The sequence below is a fragment of the Exophiala aquamarina genome, assembly GCF_000709125.1.
Source record: "Exophiala aquamarina CBS 119918 chromosome Unknown aczIA-supercont1.6, whole genome shotgun sequence".
Lineage (NCBI taxonomy): Eukaryota > Fungi > Ascomycota > Eurotiomycetes > Chaetothyriales > Herpotrichiellaceae > Exophiala > Exophiala aquamarina.
In genome coordinates, this window is record NW_013550582.1 from 1983734 (window position 1) to 2006194 (window position 22461).

General features: G+C 50.9%; 6 protein-coding genes across 6 annotated transcripts; 4 read left to right on the top strand and 2 right to left on the bottom strand.

Moving 5' to 3' along the window:
* Positions 1-560: 560 nt before the first annotated feature.
* On the bottom strand, positions 561-2498 carry A1O9_08056 (uncharacterized protein; the record flags this gene model as incomplete). The annotated part of the gene is made up of 2 exons (XM_013403611.1): positions 561-2208; positions 2278-2498. The coding sequence occupies 2 exons, from the start codon at positions 2496-2498 to the stop codon at positions 561-563; spliced, it is 1869 nt and encodes a 622-aa protein (XP_013259065.1).
* A 1154-nt stretch (positions 2499-3652) lies between these two features.
* On the top strand, positions 3653-4729 carry A1O9_08057 (uncharacterized protein; the record flags this gene model as incomplete). The annotated part of the gene is made up of 1 exon (XM_013403612.1): positions 3653-4729. The coding sequence occupies one exon, from the start codon at positions 3653-3655 to the stop codon at positions 4727-4729; it is 1077 nt and encodes a 358-aa protein (XP_013259066.1).
* Positions 4730-5484: 755 nt separating this feature from the next.
* Positions 5485-9171, bottom strand: A1O9_08058 (uncharacterized protein; the record flags this gene model as incomplete). Its single annotated transcript, XM_013403613.1, has 1 exon — positions 5485-9171. One exon carries the CDS (start codon positions 9169-9171, stop codon positions 5485-5487), a length of 3687 nt encoding a protein of 1228 aa, XP_013259067.1.
* A 6055-nt stretch (positions 9172-15226) lies between these two features.
* Positions 15227-16564, top strand: A1O9_08059 (uncharacterized protein; the record flags this gene model as incomplete). The annotated part of the gene is made up of 1 exon (XM_013403614.1): positions 15227-16564. One exon carries the CDS (start codon positions 15227-15229, stop codon positions 16562-16564), a length of 1338 nt encoding a protein of 445 aa, XP_013259068.1.
* Positions 16565-17232: 668 nt separating this feature from the next.
* On the top strand, positions 17233-18443 carry A1O9_08060 (DNA repair protein rhp51; the record flags this gene model as incomplete). Its single annotated transcript, XM_013403615.1, has 4 exons — positions 17233-17328; positions 17379-17458; positions 17513-17580; positions 17629-18443. The coding sequence occupies 4 exons, from the start codon at positions 17233-17235 to the stop codon at positions 18441-18443; spliced, it is 1059 nt and encodes a 352-aa protein (XP_013259069.1).
* A 1084-nt stretch (positions 18444-19527) lies between these two features.
* Positions 19528-21936, top strand: A1O9_08061 (uncharacterized protein; the record flags this gene model as incomplete). Its single annotated transcript, XM_013403616.1, has 4 exons — positions 19528-19534; positions 19613-20146; positions 20203-21789; positions 21848-21936. The coding sequence occupies 4 exons, from the start codon at positions 19528-19530 to the stop codon at positions 21934-21936; spliced, it is 2217 nt and encodes a 738-aa protein (XP_013259070.1).
* Positions 21937-22461: the final 525 nt, after the last annotated feature.

The following is a 22461-nucleotide window of genomic DNA, read 5'->3' on the forward strand; positions in this document are numbered from 1 at the left end:
GCCTGCACCCAATTCATCTGTCTATTTGGCGTCGTGGAGACGAGCACTTGATTCGGTGGTACTTCGCTGCGAGTGTTGTGAAATACCGGGTGTGAGAGGCGTCTAAATTGACTAAGTCGTTCTGCGAAAACTCTGTGTGAAGGATAGGGTCTCCGGTACTGTATGTTACGTGTGATACAAACATGTATCTCGACTCCGTCCCCTATTGGAATATTTGATTACATGCTATATAAGAGTGGACGCTCAGTCTGTACCTCGTATATACCTTGCGAAGATGAATTAAGTCTAGTTAGCTCTAGCTACTGCTGGATTACATTCTGCATAAGCAACTGTTTCACCGATTCAGTCGTGCGCTCTGCTGCCTGACACATTTGAGAACAAGGAGGATGGTTGAGGCGCTCTTGCCATCGCCCTTGCATCGTCTGTCGCTCTGTTGCATCTCGATTTCTAGCTCTCGACTCCGAGTGCAGCTCCATGCATGTCACATCTAATGGAGCATGTTTGCTCTTAGCAGAGTTCCCAAGCACTTGGTCACAGCACCATCCAAGAGACGCGCCAGCTCACCTCACTCTCGAAAGCAATGCTAGCACACCCTCCCTGGCGCGCAGGAATATATCTTTAAGGGCGTCTTTGGTCCGGGCTCTGCCATTCCTCACGGCGAAGTAGGCGCTATATAAAGTACCGACGAGGGCGAAGAGCTTGAAGAGCCTTGTCAACGTGAGCTTGACGAGGCCCTTGCGCGTGTAAGTAGCCTGCCAGTGGCTCCAGCGTGGGAACATGCAACGCAAGGTGAAATCTATTTGGGTGCGTGGATAAACAGTGGCGTTCCAGCCGTCCTTGCTGAAATACCAGCTACTGCAGCCGCCAGACATGAAGACCGAGTTCTTGAGCGCGTCCTGGATGCCTTTGGTCCATTCACGCTCCGCGGATTCTTTGACCTCGTAGGTGTTTACGTCGCCGCGGAGGATGGGTTTGATGAAATTCAGGCTGTAGTTGACCATATTCTCGCTGGCCAGGATGACGCTTGAGTGACCGGTCGCGGTGTTAGGGCCGAAGATTAGGAAGAAATTGGGAAAGCCATCCATCGCTGTTCCAAGGTATGCCTGAGCTCCACCACGCTCTTCCCAGGTCTTGTAGAGTGATTTGCCGTTGCGGCCAGTCACGTCCAGTGGATGTAGCCAGACGTTGGTCTCGTAGCCATTGGCCATAATGATAACGTCAGTAGGAATGGTTCTCTCCTCGTTCGAAACTTTTGAATCCGTCTTGGAGACCGGTGGATAATACCTCCCAGGTCCCAGTGTGACAGAGCGAGGCTGAACGGAAGTCATGGGTAATGTAGTAATTTCAATGTCAGGATGTTGCAACGACATAAACCAGCCTTCGTCAACCACCCGCCGTTTACAATAGACTTCATAATCGGGAGTCAAAATCTCGTGGTACTCTTTGGGGACGTACTTGTGCATATGAGCCAGAAGCTCATCCCTTTTTGCCTCTCTCCGTTTTCGGGCGGCTTCGGTGGGTGAGAAAAGGCTGATGAACTCAGCTTCGATGGCAGTAAAAAGTAATTTTCGGAGGATGTTTTGAAAACCCGGGATACGTCGGGAGATTTTGGGCACGGTTTCAGAGAGAAAACGAGCCAGATCCTTTGGGATCGTTGGGGCAACCCAGGGAGGTGAGCGCATGAGTTGAGTGACGTGCTTCGCACCGTACTCAGGCTTGACGAGCTGTGGCACCACCTGAGCAGCTGAGCATCCTGTTCCGACAACCACGACATTCTTGCCTCGGAGATCAATGTCTTTTTTCCAACGCCCAGTATGGACTACTTCACCCTCAAAGGTGTCAATACCAGGGAAATCGATTGGGCGTTTGGGTTCGACCAAGCCGCCAACGGCAGAGGCGACGACTTTGGCCCGGACGACTTCGGTGCGCAAGACTGTTGCGGTGGTACCTTGCTCTTGCTCTAGCGACACACGTTGATGGGTCGCCAGGTCACCCACACCGGGGGCCAGATGCTCGAGGACAATTTCCCATTCCTCCTCCTGATCAAGCCATCGAATAGACTTGACGGAGGTGTCAAGTTGGATCTTATCGAGGATTTCGTACTTTGCGCAAACATCGTAGAGGTAGCGAACGATCTCCTTTCCAGAAGGAAAGACGCTGGTCCAGCCCGGGTTTTGAGCGAACGAGTAGGAGTAAAGAATGGCAGGTCTATTTCCACGAGACTTTCTTAGCACCCCGGGAAGATTGTGTAGAGTGTTGGGTGGGGGAGAACATTACACATCGCAGGCAATGCCAGGATAAGTGTTGGCATACCAGGTGCCTCCAAGGCCAGACATACGTTCGAAGATGCGGAACTGGTCAAAACCTAGCTCTGAACGCAACCGGCAGGCCATGGCAATACCCGACTCACCACCGCCAATGATGGCAACTGGATAGTAAGTGTATGACGTGCCATTGGGGTCTGAGATGTATTGGATCTTGTCTATTCTTTTGGTCATTTTGTCTGTCGATGCCGGGAAGAGTGAGCAGGTTGGACGTATGCGGAATCTCGAGATGGCGAGGACGAAGTGGAGGAAGATATAGAAGGGAATGCGGACGTGCTTGGATGACCGAGTCAGTGGATGGAGGACTCATTGGTGGCCTGATAAGAAGGAGAACCAGGAGAAGTGGCCGTATTGGTAAATCATTTCTTATGGCGAGACTGCCAGCGTGCGTACCTGCGAATACTACACGCGGTAGTAGGTCGGTAGTAAATAATATGAGCAGGGCAGGACAAGGCCCGATCGGGCCATCGAGACAAGGTACTGATTAATTGATGGGTTTCCACCGAAGAGCCGAGTCAATCGTTAGTACTGAGTTCTCACCGGGCCATCAAAGCATCACATGTTCCCATCGCGATTCGCGCTCCCCGAGTCTCGCTCCCTCCACATTCTTGTGCCAGTGGTTGACGTGGCGGGGGATTTACCGAGGCAAGAGGAGTCAAACAGATCGTTGGTGGTGTCACCCTCCCCTGACGCGGTACAAAGCTGCAGGACAGGGCCACCTGTGTAACTAATTACACAGATGTACTCCGTACCGTGTGTACCCAGCCGTAGCGCGTACGGAGTCCTCGATAAACGTACTACATACATAGAGTACGCTATCAGTATTGCCCATTTTTACTCTTGAAGTCGATAGTGCACTCTGCTTAGCTACCTAAATAGAGGTATACAGGTAGATTCAAGGTATCCTTATTTCATGCCTAAGCAGTGCCAGGTCTGCCATTACTATGACCGCCAAAAGAACGTCTTAGGTACCCAGCTAGATGCGGATGATACGTTGGAATTTTGTATTACGATTTGTAATGAATGTATTTGTGACTTTTAACTAAGCACCTGCGTACTAGGGTATCTCAGGCGGCTGTAGCCAGGCAACTGCTGTTCACGCTTTTCTCTCACTGGCCTGGCAGTACCGAATATCAAGTATTGTATTCCACAATACAGCTGCACGCCACGCAGGTACCCAATCCAACACCACAGTTTGATGACACTCCCAACGTATGTACGGATACTGAGTGTCCTGGAGAAGCTCACCAACCGAGACACTCACACTCTCTTGATCTAATTTGTTCACTAATAACAAGCCTGCGTGTCCACCACAAAGATCCATCCTAATGAAATGCATTCCTAAATATCCACAATTCTCATGTTTAAAGGCAGTGAGATATCAAAAACCGGGCATCAGAGGAGTCACTTCATCCTCAACCTGTTCCGTGCACCAAGTCCCACTTCTTCCCTCCTGGGATCTAGACGTCTTCCAGGTCAATGCATATATACCCGCGGTGCCTTTCCAGTTCCCCAGGCTGAGCTCGCAACTCCCGCCGGCCTGTTCCAAGTGGTTCACCCATGAAGACGACCCCAGCAGTCTCGATCTTGGCCATGTTAGCCTCAACAACGACCCCGGTATACATCCCAGAAGTTCAGAACTGAACTCTGCATTCTGGACCGAGTATGCAGATACGATCGTGCCGTTGGAGCTCACCTCTACGAAAAGCACTTCGAGTTCCCCCGAAGATGAAACATTCCAGCGCACAGAAGCACCCCTCGGGATCCTGCTGGCGTACCTGTCCTCCAACGCGAGCAAAAACCCAACATACACCCTGAACCAGCCAAGTAGCCAATCAATATACCTGGCACAATGCTCCCTGACCGCGCTGCCACCGTCTCTGCAGCAGGACATTCCGACCCCAGACCTCATCGCCCGCTCCGGACCGATCAAAGGAGACATCTACGCCTCGAGCCTCTGGCTAGGCCGGCCACCCACATACACGCCCCTGCACCGCGACCCCAACCCCAACATCTTCATCCAACTCGCCGGCCAGAAAGTTGTGCGACTGCTGCCGCCCGAGGTTGGCGCCGCCGTCTTCGCCGACGTCCAAGCACGCATCCATCACGACCACGACCACAACACCTCATCGTCTGCCACCATCCGTGGCGAGGACATGATGAGCGGGCCTGAGAAAGCCGTGCTCCATGCCGCTATCTGGCCTTCCGAATCTGGCAGCAACGACAGCACTGATTCACCATCTCATACTCGTGCACCGCCCCCCTACGCGCAACTCCTCAGCAGGTACGCGCAGGAGACAACACTCAGCACCGGCGACGCACTCTTCATCCCCAAAGGATGGTGGCACAGCGTCAAGGGCATCGGCGCCGGTGTCACCGCCAGTGCAAACTGGTGGTTTCGCTGAGCTGAGCCTGAGCTGCGCCCACCGAATAGACCCGCAGAGGGCATTCTCGTTAATACACTTTAAGGCGTTGAATTGCTGTAATATCGATCAAGCGAGAATACCGGTCTCTTCCTGACCGAATTATATCGTGCATAAGTGTATATAATGTGTTCATATGCTTTATAGGATTAGAGTTCTGTACGGCTTTCGAAAACATCGAGACGGATTGGTCGGGGCATGTGTCTTAAAAATCTAGATTATGTTTTGACTAGGAAGACATTCACTAGGTTCTAGTCTAAAATAAAAGCTCATAAATGTTTGGTGAGCAGGAGAGGCCCTGTCCTGCAGATCAGATGTCCTCTTCTTACTACCTCAGGGGCATCTCAAGAGCCCCTTAGCCTCTTTGCCGTATCGAGCATCCTTTGGCTCTGAGACGGGAGAACGCGCCACAGCTTGCTCGTACCCAACATTTGCAGATGCAGCATCCCATTCACTTCTTTCCGTCGTTCGAAATAATACCTGATACTTTGCACCGCCTCCCTGGAAATGTAAAATACTGTTGTTACCTTCAGCGGTGATCTGGAGACACATACGCCGTCAACGTGCCTGGGATTTGTATCTCAGGACTTCGGGTAAGAGTCAGGTTTTTTCTTGCTTCCATTTAGAATATCTAGCCTACACGTTATCATAGTGTGACTCAAATGTCTACACACAGACTTGCGACCAACTTTTCACTATTTGGATAAGAGGTGTCTCTTCTAAAATCGTGTTTACCTTCAATCCATAGCCTTTTTCGATGGATCAAACAATACTCCAATAATCTCATCAAGGATGGTAAAGACAAGGTGCTGATTGAGACGGGCGTTATTCATCGTTGCGGATATCCTTCGGGCGGCGGCCTGTGCGTTGGCTCTGCCAACTACGCTGGCTGCAAGCTCTGGGACGAGCGTACTCAGCATCACCGCAGCCTCGGTCTTGGATTTCTTCTTCTCCGGTGCTGTTCGAGGCTTGGATTCTCTTAGCCGGCCCCCTCCTGGCCACATGGTATCTTTGATCATTGCGATATATTTGAGTAGTGTATCTTCCTGTGTGAACCCTTTGACGAGCTCACGCACCTTGCGCTCAATAGTGCCGCCTAAGAGTTGGTGCAGCACCACGATCACAGCACGGCCGCGCAGCCAATTGTTTCCTCGGTTAAGTTCAAATGTCTCAAGGAAGATATCGCAAATTGGTTTGACAAAGGGCTCCAACTCCCTATCTTCAAAGGCAGCAAGCTCAGCTTCAGCTTCCGCTACCGGGCCAGTTTCGATTGACACAACATCAGCTTGGTTCATGCCTAGCTGACTGGTTGCAGCAGAGATCAGATTTTGACCGGCAACAGACAGCTGATCGAGAACGGAAATGTTACCCAGGAATTCATCCATGCCATCAGTCACTGAATTGTAAATTCGACTCACAATGTCTTGCGTCTCGGTTGCATTGCCGATGTTGTGGGATCCAATGCTCTGTTGAGAAAGGAAAGCCCTCAATTCTCGGCTTCGGCATACATCGGGCATCCGAAGTAGCTGTTGGAGATAAGTTTCTAGCCCAAGCCGTCGATTCTGCAGAAAAGCTTTTTGAAGCTTCATGACCACTCTTCTCCGCGGGAATTCGAGGTCTCTCGTGGAAGGATACCTCCGTCGCAAACGTTGATGCAGGTCGTGAAATTCACTGTATCGACGGGTCACCACCCACATAGCAGCAGGCATTTGTTCACCCGCTTGTCGCTGAACCTCGACGACGTACAGCGCAAACTCCCGACCATCCTCTTCTTTGCCTACGACAACTGACTGAATAGAAATATTCGATCGACCAAACAAGCTGTTGTCACTCTCTTGAACAATGTATTGTTGGCGCTGGAGCTCTTTACGACGTATCTCCCGCTGGAGACTTGACTTGGACTTCGACAGGATTCGGAGCTCCGCGACATTGTTTGTCAGTTCGGCTTTGCGAGTTAATGCATCTACCACGGATTCCTGAGATATAAGTCGTTCAATGTCGTTTGTGAGGCCCGTTATTGCTTCTGCAAGACCAAGGTCGCCAGGTGCGGCCTCGTGGATTTCATCTTCACCGATTTCATCATCTTTAAAGCTGTCATTGTCCACATATTCGTCCTCTAGGAACTTTTCTTCGTCGGGGAACAGATCGTTATCACGGAACACTCCGATGCGAGAGGACGTATTGACAAGCCCCAATGTCGCAAGACTTGGTTTTGTTTTGCTTGCGGGTACTGCATCGATGTTTGGAGTGTCAAGTGACTCACGAGGAGACTCCAAAGTCCTGGTTGACTTGGTAATGGATATTGGAGAGCCAAACAGTGCATCGTCATCATAACTTCTGCCATCTTCAACGGGTTCGTCGGTCATAATATTGTTCATAGCGGCTTCCATGCTTTCGATGACCTGACGTTGCTCTGCTGCGGCGTCGCCGTTCATAGATTCATGACCCAGGCTGTTGGTAGAGTGCGCCAATGGGTCGGTATCATACCCGTCGTCGAAAAGAGGTGCCGAGGGCCCAGAGCGTTTGGGGAGATCATCATCGAAGAGTCTAGAGGAAGCCAAACTACGAACATCAGTGGAGGATGCAGCAGCACGCCGAAGGTCTTTAGGTTTGACTGCTGGTTGCGAATTGGTACGCATCATTACATGAGGTTGCGCCTGTAGCTTCAAGATCGCATTTTGCGCGGGTAAAATGTCAGCTGCCAGCTGGTCGGAGCTCGGTAGCCGGGGTTGCATGGATGAGGCTTCACCAGATGCAAGAAACTTGTAGTACAAGTCTGACTTCCGAAAGTTCGGAAGATGCTGCGCTGTCAATTCTTCTAAGACGGCCGATTGTGCTGAGAGAATGGCCGTTCTTGCAGATTGGTACTGCTGTGTTGTTGCCCTGCGCCCGGCAACAAGGAATGCTTTGATGGCTTCCTTACTTTCCTGTGGGATATTCAGTTCTGGCTTGAGCATGTATGCTTCACTGATTTGCGCAATGTCCATTCGATCGGTATCCGTCCAATGCTGTTGTGCTACCGGCGCAGTGTCGTCCCCAAAATCGTCCTCTAAGGGATTGCGGAAGCCGTCGACCACAACCCAAAATTGGACTAGGGACATTTTCTGTTGCCGATCCATGTACTCCATGAAATAGGATAGCCCTGAAGCGGTATGCATGATTTCCACCAGTGTCCATTCACGGGTTTTGGGGCTCGTATTTGTACGATTGTCGTTTTGAGAGACGGATGGCTGGACAACACTGCCAGTTCGACTGAGCTTCACAATTTTTTGGTCGAGAACGCGCTTTGCCATCTCGAGTCTGCGTAAATAGACCGGATCTTGACCTTCGACCAAGCTTTCCCGTTGAATCTGGCTGGCAATTGAGCTACGAAATCGTCGGGCGTCGGATAAGTTCTTGGTCTTGCGAATGGCCCTAACAAATCGCTCAAAAGCTCGCTCACTATCATCGGGCGCCAAGCGGGGCAATTGCTGCTCTGCCCTCGGCTTGGGCACGGAAGAGGTGTGTTGGTCTAAGGCAGCCCTCATCCTTCTTACAGTTTGCCTATCCTGAAGTGTGGTTCGTCCGTAGGCCTCAACAATTTGATTCCAAGTGTCGGGATCTGCAAGGAGTTGCAGTACAGGATACAATACTGCACAGGATATAATTTCCTTAACAAGAACCAAGGTTGCACGACTGCCCAACATGTTGGGAGAGAGTATATCTGGGAGAATGCGAACAAGGATTTTCCGAAGATGATCTTGCTGAATGGTCTTTGCGTCAGAATAAGTGAGAGAAGCTGCCGCATGCAGCTTTCCATCCTTGTACTTGGCAGCTATCGCCAGTTCTAGTTCTTCTGACTCTGTTACGTTGCGATTCAAACTTCGACCCCGGACGGCACGTTCGGCCTGGTCATAGTCTCGCAAGTGAGCAGTGATTATTGGAACAACTTTGGAGACAATAACATTGACCATGTCTTCTTTCAGGATTCGATCCCTAATCTCCACCAGGGCTGCCCGGATATTCCTGTCCACCTCATTGACAAAGACCGGGCTGGGGGTGATGTTGCTGTACCACGAAGTCACAAAGTCCCTCAGGGCCAACGAGAGGAGGCTATCTACAGCCTGTGAAACGACAAACGATTGGTCGTGGAGCTGCAGAGCTTTGTAGCGGCGTGAACGGTTGTATTGGTCCAGTTCTGCGGACCATTTCGGAGGCGTCATGAAATTCGGAATGTCACAGGAAAGTGAGGACTGGCGACGAAGCTTTGAGGGAGAGATCGTCGAGGTGAGAATGGCTGCAACCAGCAGGAATACGCTGGACAGACAACCAGCTGTAAAGGCATATCCGAGGAATCGCAAAACGGGGAGATAGCGTACTGCAAGACCCCAAGCGACGAAGGCAGCAAGAGCGGCGGACAAGACATGTTTCTGAGACAGGGTCATTGTCGATACATTATTGCTGAACACAGCCGATGAAGGCCGGAAAGGAACCCAGGAAGGGAGGGTTCGGGCTAGTCGTCTAGGGCATAATGGAGAGCGATACTGAGGAAAAGTAGATTGATCAACACAAATATTGAAACTGGCAAACAATGGCCTGCGCTTTGAAGATGGAGGATGCGCATGACGAACGGGGCTGAGATCCAGTGCACAATCATGAAACCGCTGAATGGGCGATGGGGGGTGGTCACTGGAAGGTACGGTGGATCATGAGATGGATTGTGCAGAGGATATACTGCCTCAACACTCCTCCGTAATAGGACAGCTTACTCATACTCGAATTATTCAATTAATAGTAATTGATTTGGATGAGTGATGAGGCCGAATTGGGAGTCCGACTTTAATTCGACAGCACGATCGGCATCGACCGCCACCACGAGCACAGCGACGTGCACATCAGAAGACTCACCACCGACCATATGTTCAGCCAACTCCGTTAAGAGCCTGCCTGCCTGAAACGGGAGTCATGCCACTGTTGCCTCTTCCCGTCACCCAACGCGAGCCTGATCCGGGAATGATTGCCTGTTCGTATCGCAGCAAGCAGGCTGAAAATACGGGCTTGGAATGCAACACGGAAAGAACGGATATCGTGACCTCGATCTGGTATTTCTACGGATGCCGGGAGCTCGTCTGCCTACTTAGTCATGGCGCCACTCTTCATGCTTCAATTTTCGCTCGGCTGGGCCCAACGCCCGACGTTTCCATTGTCAGCTATTCACGGAGAACTGGGATAAGGAGCCGGCTTACGTCGCAACCGTCCTGCTGCGCTGTGCGACTTTGCATTTTTCGTGAGTAGGAAAGTCAGGATGTATCATTGGTCAAGAAACGTAGGGCCCCAGCATGCTTTGCTCAGCATTGATGCAAAGGAATATTCTGTTCGGCTTCCATCCGTGGCACCCTCATATGCCGTCCTGCACCCATTGGCTAGCGACTTGCATGACACTATTATCGACCAGATGGACCAGTAAATCCGTTACATTTGGTTGGATACAACAGGACTGCCTCCTGAGCTGAAGCAAGGTTGCCGGCTGCATGCCGACCCTGGCTTTGTACAGCAATACACTGACGTGGTGGTGACTCGAGGTCTGTAGAAGCAAGGTCTATCTGGCCTCAGTGAGCTTGCAAAAAGCAGCACGGAGTACCTGCAGAGAGATTTTCCAATTCGTCTGCGAAGCAGTCGGTAAGTCCCCTCACTTGCCGGTGGCATCCATCCATTTTCAGATGGTGCATGGAGGCAAAGCAACCAGCAGTCTTGCTTTATGTCCGTATAGATGGATATTCCGCGTCCAGCACACACCATACGAGAGGCACAGAGACCACTCCGGGACGTGACCAAATTGCATGCCAGGCAGGTACTAAGCTTATGTTCAAGAGCAGCTTCACGGATTTCCCTGGGTTCCCTGACAGCTGTCCGCACGCCGCCTCTGGGGCATTTTAGATAGGGGCCCATCGCTCTCGCGTAGGATCAAATATTGCTTTTAGTTGCGGAAATGGGACGAGATAGAAGACGAACCGTCCCGAAGTTCCCCAAAGAGACTGAATTCCCGAAAAGCACCAGATTTGATGTCATCATTCCTTGTGTGCAAAAGGAAGTTATCGGACTAGTGCCCAGGGTGTCGAAGGGCAGGCATCCTTGCATCCGCGGATGCGGAACAATCGCCAGAAAGAAGTGATGATGCCTGCCAAACATTTGCCAAATCCACCATCGCATTGCTGGTACCCTGGCGTGGGCCGCCACGTACACATGCTGTGGGGGGTGAGAAGGCTCCAGGCGGACTCAGATGCCATGGCCATCGCGCTTATTCCTGCAATTTGTGGCTCGCGTGCTGAAAATTGCAAGACACGATTTTAGACGCGGGCAGTTCCCTGAATGGTGCACGGATCAAGGACCCCTGGGTCACGGGCCTGGCTCGGGCCTTCGAATGTTCTTTTGAGCTTACGATCCATTCATGTTCAGGCGCGAACCCAGGCGGTTGAGCGGGAGTGGTGATCCCCCCTTCAAGCTTAATGTTTGTTCAACCTCACCTGCATCTGAATCTCGGATCTCCAGCATCAATTATGTGTGGTGCACCACCTCACTCTTCATAGGTGAACAACATGACCAAAGCTCCATTCCCGGTGCTGATCGCATGGTGAGACATGCGACACACCAACTGGAGGGTAGAATCAGTTTAACGGATTGTTTGCTCTAAGTGACTGAAGAGGTCTCGGGCTCCTCTCGTAGAAAGCTTTAAATGGCAGGCACAGATGTAGAGGCATGAATGTCGAAATCATCGAGATGTACCAATGGCACGCGGTCAACGCGATCAAATTTTACTCGTACTGCTTCAATTTCACTCCTGGCGGTGAGTGTCAGTCGTATTACCATTGGCGAGGCCCTCAACACCGAACACTCTGACAAGGGCGCATGACAGAAATCCCGCATTTGGTTACATGAGGCCTTTTCCATTGTGGACCTTTTTGGATAACCGTGTCATTTAAGGAGTATGTTGAGTTTCAGATTTGAGTCAGAACAGAAATATGTCCCCCCTACAAGGTGTGCAGACTCTTGATAGGAGCATCCTGGAAGCACCTGAACTACGGATCATTTTGCAGTTGTCAGAGCGCTACCCGCTACGGAGTCTCTGCAACTTGGATATGATGGTGGGGGCGCTTGATGGACTGTTTCGACAATACTCCGTACTCCGTAATGGCAGCTATGGAAATGAAAGTGCCTCCAAGCAACGGTGACATTCCCGAATGAGAAAGTGCTGTGTGGTTACAGTCATATCCCCAGGACTGAGAACCAAGAACCACCTGTGGCGTACCTCGGTGGAGTTGAAGAGCAGCCTGTGACCCAAGGCCTGGTGATCCGGCTGCCAGGCAAGATGGTCCAGGCGACCATCAACGCTGGCAAGGAACGGAGACCGGCATGTGACGCCTGCTACTGAAAGAGCGGAGTGTCCTATGCAGGGAATTTAGGTGTTCTTGCCTTCCCCAACCGACTTAGGCGACTAGAGGATGCCTGAGTCTTGATCTTCCTCAGGTACTCCGTACAGTGGGTGATACTGGTCGACCTGCCAAATCCTTCAAGAAGAGTGCGCTCGTCACTCGCATGGTAGCCGTCAGAAAACGAATGCACTGAGGGACGGTCCCTTCGGGCCTGGCCATTGAAACACAAAAGCCAACTGGTGCCTGGGACTAGCTGGCGGGCTTTGGACGTGCATCTCACCCCCTCCTTAGCCCTGGCCGCTTAGGCTCAACTGGTAAGGTGGAAGAGCAAAAGCCCAGTGGCCGAGGGTGCCCTTGCCAACGTCGTCTGGGGCCCGCGGCGCGGAACAGGCTTTCATTTCCGGGGATGCCAGTTCCCCGGCGACTGGCGTGCTTAGCAGGATGCCTGTGGAGCTCCAGGGTTCCACAAGATGCCACACGATGCCACAGATGAGAGTGGGATGGGCCCTGATGGGGTCAAGGGTTCCTTGTGAACACGACCTGTCGCCACCGTGGTTTGACCTCTTTCTGACGACTAGAAGGGCTTTTGCTGTGTTGCCCAGGACCGACCACCCTACGAAGCCTTGCATCTACCGAATTACTTTCAAGAAATCCGTTGGTTTATTGGACCTCAATGTTTGTTCCGCACAGGCTCGAGAAATCTATCAAATAGCCATGTCCGGTCACTGGCACACCTACGAAAGACGACGAACTTAATCGGTACGGCTTTGTTTTGGAAAGAGATTAACAGATCTCCCGGCACCAGCAAAAGGCAATTAATGAGTTCGATTTCTGGAGATGTGACAATTGGCCTGACTCCAACGTCATGTGCCTACCAGCCCGCAGTTTCAACTATCAATGAGACTAGCAGACTCTGCGGGCGCTTGCTGGCCATTGAATTGTTGTCAGGAGTCAAACCCGCTGCATCCCTGTCTTGATTCCGCATATCATTCCTCACTTACCGGCAACGGACAACCCGAAGCTGATCTTGGGCGCTCCTCAACTGCTTCACTCGAAATGAGCAATAAATTGCAAGATCCCCTGCGCAGCAGAAACATCATGTTGATCGGAGCATGCAGGACTCGTAGAGTGAATCCATCAATCGCAGCCATCGTACTCCGTGCCCTTCGTTTCGCCCGCTCACGAGTACTAGTCCTAGTCCTAGTCCTGTCGTCCACACACCCTTCTCTGTCATGCATATCGCAGTACGGAGTAGTTAGTGCACGATGTCAAGCAGACGGCTCGCTTGCCTCCCTCTGATCCTGGTCGATTGGCTTCTTTGCTCCCCAAACACTCCCTGCGACGAAGGCCTAGGGTATCTGTACCTCACTGTTCCTGCTCCAGCACTGCACTGTGACTGTCTGTGTAGCCAGGGCTCAAGGGGCCCACCTCCCGTCCCTCGTCTTTTTGCTCAGCTGACCCAACATAATGAAGTCATACCCGGTTGCTGTGCTGGCTATCCCAATCTCTGACGGACACTCCTCGTTCCTGCTTCTGGGCGAGCTTAGAAGCACCCTCGTCCGTGTAGCTGCCGCATTTACCGCTCCAGGACTCCGGGGCTTTCCAGTTCATCAAAGGGACGATGTTGTGGGGTCCGTGAGGAGCGAGGCTGACTGCTTCGGTCGGTAGAGTGGCGAGGTGACACATCGGAAGACCCTGGATGTGCGCGCATCACCCATAGTTGACCCCCAATCGCTCGCCTTGCATTCTCCCCCCGGTCAATTCTGCTGGCACTGAGATATCGACATCACCGCCGGCTTGGCTCTTTGCATCTCTTTTCTTCCCAGGGCTTCCTGCTTTTCCACTCTCACGAGCTCTCACAAACGCACCTCTCTCAAACGGGAAACGCTAATCAGTCAATTTATAGCCAGCCACATGGGTCTGGCTGCAGAGGCGCGAAGGGGCACTACTCGTAAAGCACATACCTAACCCTCGACTCGACTCTCTTCCCTGCGAACCCCGCCGAGATCAAAGCGGCGAAAAGGCGACCGATAGTTCTCATCCTCATTCCCTCTTTCAATCACCATATTATCCGCATTTTCCTCACCTCCCGATCGAGCTTGCACTTCGTCTATTTAGTTTGCTCTTCCCTGCTTCGTACCCTCTTTCAACCGGTCTAGTCATATGCAGTATGTACCTCGACTGATCTTCGCTTGCTTTGCTGTCTGCGACTATCGAGCTTGTGGCAGGGAGACCAGCCTGCTGGCGTCTGATTGGTTTGCCCGTCGCTGTGATTTGAGTCGATCAGTGGCCTTCTCATTTCTCCTCATTATGCGTGGATGACACGTTCTTTCATCTACAATTGAACCAGGGCTCTTGGGACTTTATAATGGCGCCCGTTTGATCGAGGAGAAGGTTCACTCTTGGTGTTATTGTTCTGACCAATATCCGTATTCAATCCAACGGACTTAGCACCAGACCTGAGTCCAACGTCTACCAACCTATATCTTCACCATCATTCTTCAGTCTTTGCCAGCCAATCTCACTTTCTCTCGAGGGTGAGTGACCGGCCTGAGTCAGAGCGCCGTATATAAGCAGCTTTCATCATGCTCGTGCTCAACCACAATGCTCATACTTCATACTGGCCACTTACTATAAGCAAGAAGAGCACAGTGTCTCTTAACATTGATTTTGCCCACACAACTGGCTCAAATCTCGGTAATCACCATTCTGAAGAGCCCAAATGCTCATAGCTGATCCGGATCAAGACATTGACGTCTTGGGGGACATTCCAATGTCCGCCCCGTCCACCGACTCCCTTTTCTCCGCTAGCCCTGCTAGTGCTCGACTCTCGATCCCGTCATCTCACACCTCTGACGAACAGAATGGACTGGTTGATCCCGAGCAAAATCACAGCGATGATTGTGCTGTGTCCGGCTCAGAGACTTTGCAGGCTGACTCAATGGAGGAACCTCAAGTCGAGCCATATGACGAATGCGATCCCTTAGGCAACCCACAACATACCATACACCTGTCCTCCATCGAGCATTGCATGCCTCGATCGTACATACGTATATGTCTTGCATATCGTATGCCAGACTCATCCATACTTCCTGACGTTGTAAGGCGATTGAACAGCTTCGTGAGGAGAATTGTCGATGCCAAACCATATCTATCAGGCTATATTGTGCCCGCCAAAACTCCGGGAAAGCGGGTGGGGGCAGTGGAGGTCCGATTTTCTGACAAGGATTTCCTCGAATACCCCTGTGTCAGTGTCCGCAGATTGACACATGAAGAGGTTCCTTTCACCTATGATGAACTTGACAAAGCCGGTCTGCCCCCGAGTACGATGAGGCCGGAGCTGGTATCGGCATTGGCCGAGTCTGCAGATGAGGAACAAGCCCCGGTATTTCGGGTGCAGGCTAATGTAGTTGACGGCGGTTTCATTGTCAGCCTATATCTACACCACTGTATCTCTGACGGAACAGGTGTCGGCTTACTGATTTCTGGTAGTATTCTGAACGACGAAACCGCATTTGATAGGCATTTGGAATCTCGAGGACACGATACACCCCCTCTTTCGGTGAGACTGGCAGCTTTTGCCAACCTGAAAAGCATTCACAGACAGCAGCTTTCTTGGAGCTTTCCCAACCAAATCAGCAATAGGTCTCTTAGGTGCAAGAAAGTGAAGGCGCACCCTGAAGAAGGTGAAACGGTTCGAGTTCAAGGCCGTGGTTGCGTGGTTGCCTTCTCACTGGAGAAGCTGGCAGGTTTGAAAACCTTGCTTGAGACACAAGCTGATAGCAGCTTCATCACTTCGAATGACGCACTGCAAGCGCTCCTCTGGCACAGTATGGTGAAGGCAAGAATCCCATCTCTTGAGGACATAGACGCCATCGCGATCTCGAAATTGCTGATACCAATCAATATTCGTGGAAAGCTCGAGAAACCACTTCCCGAGTCGTATTTCGGTACTGCAATCGATTTTGCATCAGCCCAGTTACCTATTGATCATCTGACCGACACCAGTCCGCCAGCAATGATTCAAACGGCAATGGAAATACGGCGGGCGATCAACGAGGTTGATGAAGAATACATTCGTCAGGCTATTGCTTTAGCCAGGTTTCCAGATCCGAGCAATGATGTGAGAGACCTTCAAGCGAGTAATATGGATAGGGCGAAAGGAGCGGACATGTACGTGACAAGTTGGGAGAAATTGGATTGTTACGACGCCACCTTCGATCTCGGACTCGGTCGGCCGGACTGGGTACGCAAGCCATGGTCTAGAGATCCTGGTTCTTGCATTGTACTCCCATTTGACAACAGAAAAAACTACCTCGAGGTAGTGATACAGATGACAATTGCCGATATGGACAGATTGCTTCAGGATCAGGTTTTCATGAACTACGTTGTTAGGGTGATAGACTAAAACAGGGGATATTTATTGGGTTTGAATTCCGGACAGGGAAAGCTAGAGAGCGATTGGGATATAGCGACAGTCATGGCTTTGGACACGAAAAGTGCGCTTTTTTTGGGCATGATTAGCTGGCCGACATATGATCAGCAACGGAGTTTTCTTACGGGGGTTTGAGGGATCTCAAATGGGCTGGGCTTGAGCAAAGCTAGGAATTGTACAACAGTGGCACGACAGACGTACATGAAATCCTGAGGGAGAAGCGAAGAAATTACGTGAAGGTCACCAATAATGCAGGAGGTCAAGAGTACGTCAGCTCAAGAATACTACTCCATACTGCGACCCTGAAGACAATTAAAGTCGAAATACTTAAGATATGTACTGGCACTTGGTAGATTCAAATTTCTTTTCGGCAAATTGAAGGATGTTGACATAGAAAGGGCCATCACGTGCACGCGCGTGACGTGTCAAGACGAGTCGCGTTGGGGGGGGAGGGGGGGCGCGCGTCGTTGATTTGAGAGCTGAGGGTTGCTTTGCCATTCGACCACACCCGCACACCTGCGCTGCTCGTTATCACACCCAAAAGACTTCGCTTGACTTCTCTCTTTGTATACTTGAATTTTCTACTTCCTCCTCTTCGTCTACCGTTTGTTGTCGCGCAGCCCTCCCAACTCATAGGCACCATGACCCAAGTAGACACAATGGAGACAGCCCCACAAGACGAGTACGAGGACATGGCAGGTGGTCCTGGTGCACCACTTCCAATCACACAGCTTGTGGTAAGTCGCTTCGTTCTAGTCTGTAAGGGTGGAGACTCACGAGCAACCAGGGCGTAGCAGGCTTAACCGAGAGAGATATCAAACTGGTGGTCGAAGGCGGATATCATACGGTTGAGGCAATTGCATACACGTGAGAAGACCCAAACATCGCATGTAATGTCGGGTGACTAACTGCAGAATATAGCCCACGACGTCAGCTGGAGCAGATCAAGGGTATATCAGAAGCCAAAGCTACCAAAATACTGAATGAAGGTGAGAAGCACATCGGAAGTCGAGGGTGCTGGTGCTAATGACTTGCAGCTATGAAACTAGTGCCTATGGGGTTCACCACAGCGACCGAAATGCACGCGCGACGAAGCGATCTCATCTCCATCACTACAGGATCGAAAAACCTCGATCGATTGCTTGGAGGTGGCATTGAGACAGGTTCCATCACTGAGATCTTTGGAGAGTTTAGAACGGGTAAGAGTCAGATTTGTCACACAATGGCGGTTACCTGTCAACTCCCCTTCGACATGGGAGGCGGTGAAGGGAAGTGTCTGTACATTGATACCGAGGGAACTTTTCGACCGGTCCGACTTCTATCTGTGGCCAATCGATATGGATTGGAAGGCGAAGAGGTGTTGGACAATGTTGCGTATGCCAGGGCGTACAACTCGGAACATCAGCTTCAGCTTTTGCAGCAGGCGGCCCAAATGATGTGCGAGACAAGATTCTCACTTCTTATTGTCGACTCGGCGACGTCCCTATACCGAACGGATTACAATGGACGAGGTGAATTATCATCACGGCAGTCACACATGGCCAAGTTCCTACGAATGCTTCAGCGCCTCGCAGATGAGTTTGGAATTGCAGTGGTCATCACCAATCAAGTCGTGGCACAGGTGGATGGCGGACCGAGTGCCATGTTCAACCCGGACCCGAAGAAACCGATTGGCGGTAACATCATTGCTCACGCAAGTACTACACGACTGAGCTTGAAGAAGGGCCGAGGAGAGACGCGAATCTGCAAGATTTACGACAGCCCATGCCTGCCAGAGAGTGATACGCTGTTTGCGATTTATGAACATGGCATTGGTGATCCCCAGCCCAAGGACGACAAAGAAAAAGAATGACGCAAACCAGGCAGTCAACGAGCAGGTCAACTGGATGTAAGACGATAATGCATAGCATCGGCGTGGAGTACAGGCGTTTCCAGGATTGTGAGAGTGTGAAAGCGATACGAGGTAGACATGCGTTCCGTACCATGCCTAGGTAGGTATACATGTCAATTGTGCTTGCAACTCTGTGCGGTGATTCTGGTGATTGATGGGCAAGTTGCGATGACGACGAGACCTGGAAGACAGCCGGCGTCCTCGGCACGGACGTGTTTGAAGTTACAACATTGTGGCGTGTGGCGTGTGTCCACTAGTTGTGGCTGGGACAAAGAAGATCTGGTCTTTTTGTGCTATCAATCATGAAACCTGGAAACCTGGAAGTGCATGACTTTGGCCGATCACCCTCTCGTCCCTGGTATTGGTGAGTTCTCAGTACGGAGCGATTACCTCTTCCACTCAGTAGGATTCAAGGCCAGTGGCATCCTGCAGAAAGCTACCTGTCTAGTCACATCGTCCTATAGTAGTAAGAACTGCGTGTTTCCATCATTTCATCTGAAATCCTTCCCGAGATCCATACTTCCTCAAGCCCAGTGGGGGAGCCAATGGATAATACCGAGTAGGGCTGCTTCAATTGAACGCGTGTATCCACTCTTGGCCTAAGTCATTAATTACTTGCCAATGCACGATGCATCTGGTGATCTCATCCTGGTTGATCCTCTGGGCCAATTAAGGAGTCTGGATATCCGTAAAGCGTCTCATAGACTTTCTAGTTAAACTATCGCGCTCGAGCCCTGGTCCTGTCCCTTCCCGGCCCCCCAGCCTCTGGCACGGCGTCATTCACTGTTTATCTCCAACAACCCTCTGCTCACCTTGATTTTCTTCTGTTTGCCTTGCCATTCAGGTTGACGACATCACTTTCCTTTATTCTTCGATCAGTACTTTCTTGAACTCCTGTCTTCGCGTCTTCGCCTGCACACCAGGCGCGTCGTCGCTGGCCATCACTCGGCTGACAAGGCCTACTTCGGACTACTTGCCCCAGCTCTACAAGTCCAATAGCAATCTTTGGTCCTCAGGTTGAAAAAGTCGCTCAGAGAAGCAGGAAATGGCAGGTACGCAATCTGGGGCGTAATGAACCTTGGTATAACAGTCAATCCTCGGCCCCAAGCTAACGTCACCGCGCCCTGCAGCAACAGAACAGCCCACGGGCCAAGAGTTGCCCGAGGGATACCAGCACGTCAAGAATGATCAGGACCATCATGGAAGTGGACCTCAAATCATTAGGACCAGTGCCGAACTCGAAGTCCTCTGCGGTCCCCTCCTAAACTACCAGCGCCTGGCCGAAGAAGACTCCGGAGTTGTCTGGTACGGCTCCGTCCTCCTTGTCACGAAGCCTGGCCAGAAGCTTCCTCACCTCACATTGAAGCCACTGGGCGCGCTCGATGGCGTCACAAAAGTCAAAAGCCATTCTACACAAGAGACCGAGGGATTGAAGCTCTATTCGGATCCAGACAAGGCGTTCTGGCGTTTCTCTCTCAGAGTTCCTCTGGTCGAGGCCGAGGCAAAATGGCAATACACATTTGACAACATACTGTTTCTGGCGGACGTGAAAAATAAAGACCCCTCGAGGGAATTTGTCGTTCCAGCGGCCTCTGAGTCATTCCGAATCATGTTCCACTCTTGCAATGGCTTTTCTGTGGGCACAGATGAGGAATACTGGAATGGTACGTCTGCATTGCTCAATTTCGGATCCTCTGGCCAGCTAACTGATGTCGAACAGGTCCTGCACTGTGGAATGACGTTCTGCGAACCCACCAAGCCCGGCCTTTCCATGTCATGATTGGTGGTGGAGATCAAATCTATAATGATAATATTCGCGTCCGGGGTCCCTTGAAGGATTGGACTGCGATCAAGAATCCAAGAAAGCGTCAACATTTCCCTTTTGACAACGATATGCGCAGCCGTTGTGACAAGTTCTACTTTGAGAATTACATCCGATGGTACAGCACCGAGCCCTTTGCGAGTGCCAACGCAAGCATCGCGCAGATTAACATTTGGGATGATCACGATATCATTGACGGTTTCGGCTCATACACCGATCATTTCATGAAATGCGCCGTCTTCCGAGGCATTGGTGGTGTCAGTTTCAAATATTATTGCCTCTTCCAGCATCACACCGCTCCTCCTTTGTCCACCTTCACCACTGATGCACCCGCAACCATGGGAGCTGATGCGAATGGCACTGCTGGAGCCGATCCTCGGCAGTTGAAGGATACATTCGTTTATAAGAGAACAGCAGACGATCCCAGCTGGATTGTAGGCAGACGTCCCGGTCCATATGTCGAAGAACGATCTAGAAACCTTTACATGCGTTTAGGAAAGCGTATAGCTTTCTGTGGAATCGATGCTAGAACCGAGCGGACCCGAAAACAAGTCAATTATCCCGATACATATGATCAAATTTTCCATCGGTTGCGCACCGAATTCAAGGCGGCGCATGGAGAGATCAAACATCTCATCCTACTCTTGGGCGTTCCCATCGCATATCCTCGTTTAGCATGGCTTGAAAATATTCTATCCTCGCCATTCATCGCACCAATCCGGCTCCTGAATAAACGGTTCGGTTTCGCCGGAGGCTTCTTCAATCAATTCGACGGCTCTGTTGATCTTTTGGACGACTTGGACGACCATTACACAGCTAAGCACCACAAGGATGAACGAAGAGACTTGATTGTTCGACTTCAACGCCTGGCTGCCGAATTTTCCATCCGTGTCACTATCTTGGGTGGTGACGTTCATTTGGCGGCCTTGGGGCGATTCTATTCGGCCCCTGCTGACAATATGGATCCCCTTGAAGATCCACGCTACATGGCCAATATCGTATCATCGGCCATTACTAACAAACCACCTCCAAAAGCAGTCGCGAACCTTCTCGCTCGACGAAACAAAATCCACCATCTTAGAGACGGCAATACAGATGAGACTCTTTTGAGCATGTTTAACGAGCAACCTGGAGGACAAATGAAGAGCGCCGATTTCAATCTTGTCACTATGCCGAGCCGAAATTACGCATGTATAACAGAAATTCCAGACGGTAGACCTGACGACATTGATCACCCACCGAACGGAGTTAACGGTGATGCAGTGATAAACACAACAGGAGAAACGGATAAAGATCGACCCAAGGCAAGAGGTCCTGATGGACACAGCGCTCTCCATATTGGTGAAGAAGGCGCTGGCACAAAGCACCCAGCTGCCGATGGAATTAGCAGCAATGGTCCTCTGAAAGGTGGATTGAACGTTTCCATCAAGGTCGAAATCAACAATAGTGATCCTACGGGCCAGACACAAGGCTACGGCATGAGCAGTAAGTTCCGACTATCACACTCTTGTCATCGAGGCAGAAGCTGACAAATTCATTTTAGTACCAAAGCTCACTGTCCACCCAAAAACCGGGAATGCCACGCACCAAGCTGCCGGCCCCCAAATACCATCGATGGAACCTTCGGCATAAAGATGTGCAGAACAATGGTCGCACCTCGACTTTTTCAACCATTGCTCGACAAAATGTACCAAAAACACCTAATTCATAGTCCAAAGTTCAGACAGATTGCGTTATTCATCCGGCAAAGGTCTAATTGCAATCAAAGGATCCATAATTAGACGGGAGTAAATGCCACCGGAAATCTTGGAAGGGAATGGGAATGGGAATGGGAACCGGAACAAGGTTTTCCGATGGACCAAGCTCGGCTCCCACGAGTGACTCGTGCGAGGTATTCCTCGGCTCAAGCCGGTGACTGGACTCTTTTTAAGAGGAGAGGGAGGAAAAGGAGCTGTCCAATACCTCATATCTCGTTCCCTTCATGTTTCTATCAAATTATACTATTGACTGTATCTACTCATGTACCTGGTTACTGCCTAGCCGCCGTTCGGATACCCCTTGCGCAGAAATCGAAAAATAATTCTTTGACTAGTTCTCCCAAGTGAAGCTTCGTCCTTCCCTTGGTTTTGATAATATATGTCGCTGTTCTTAGTTTGT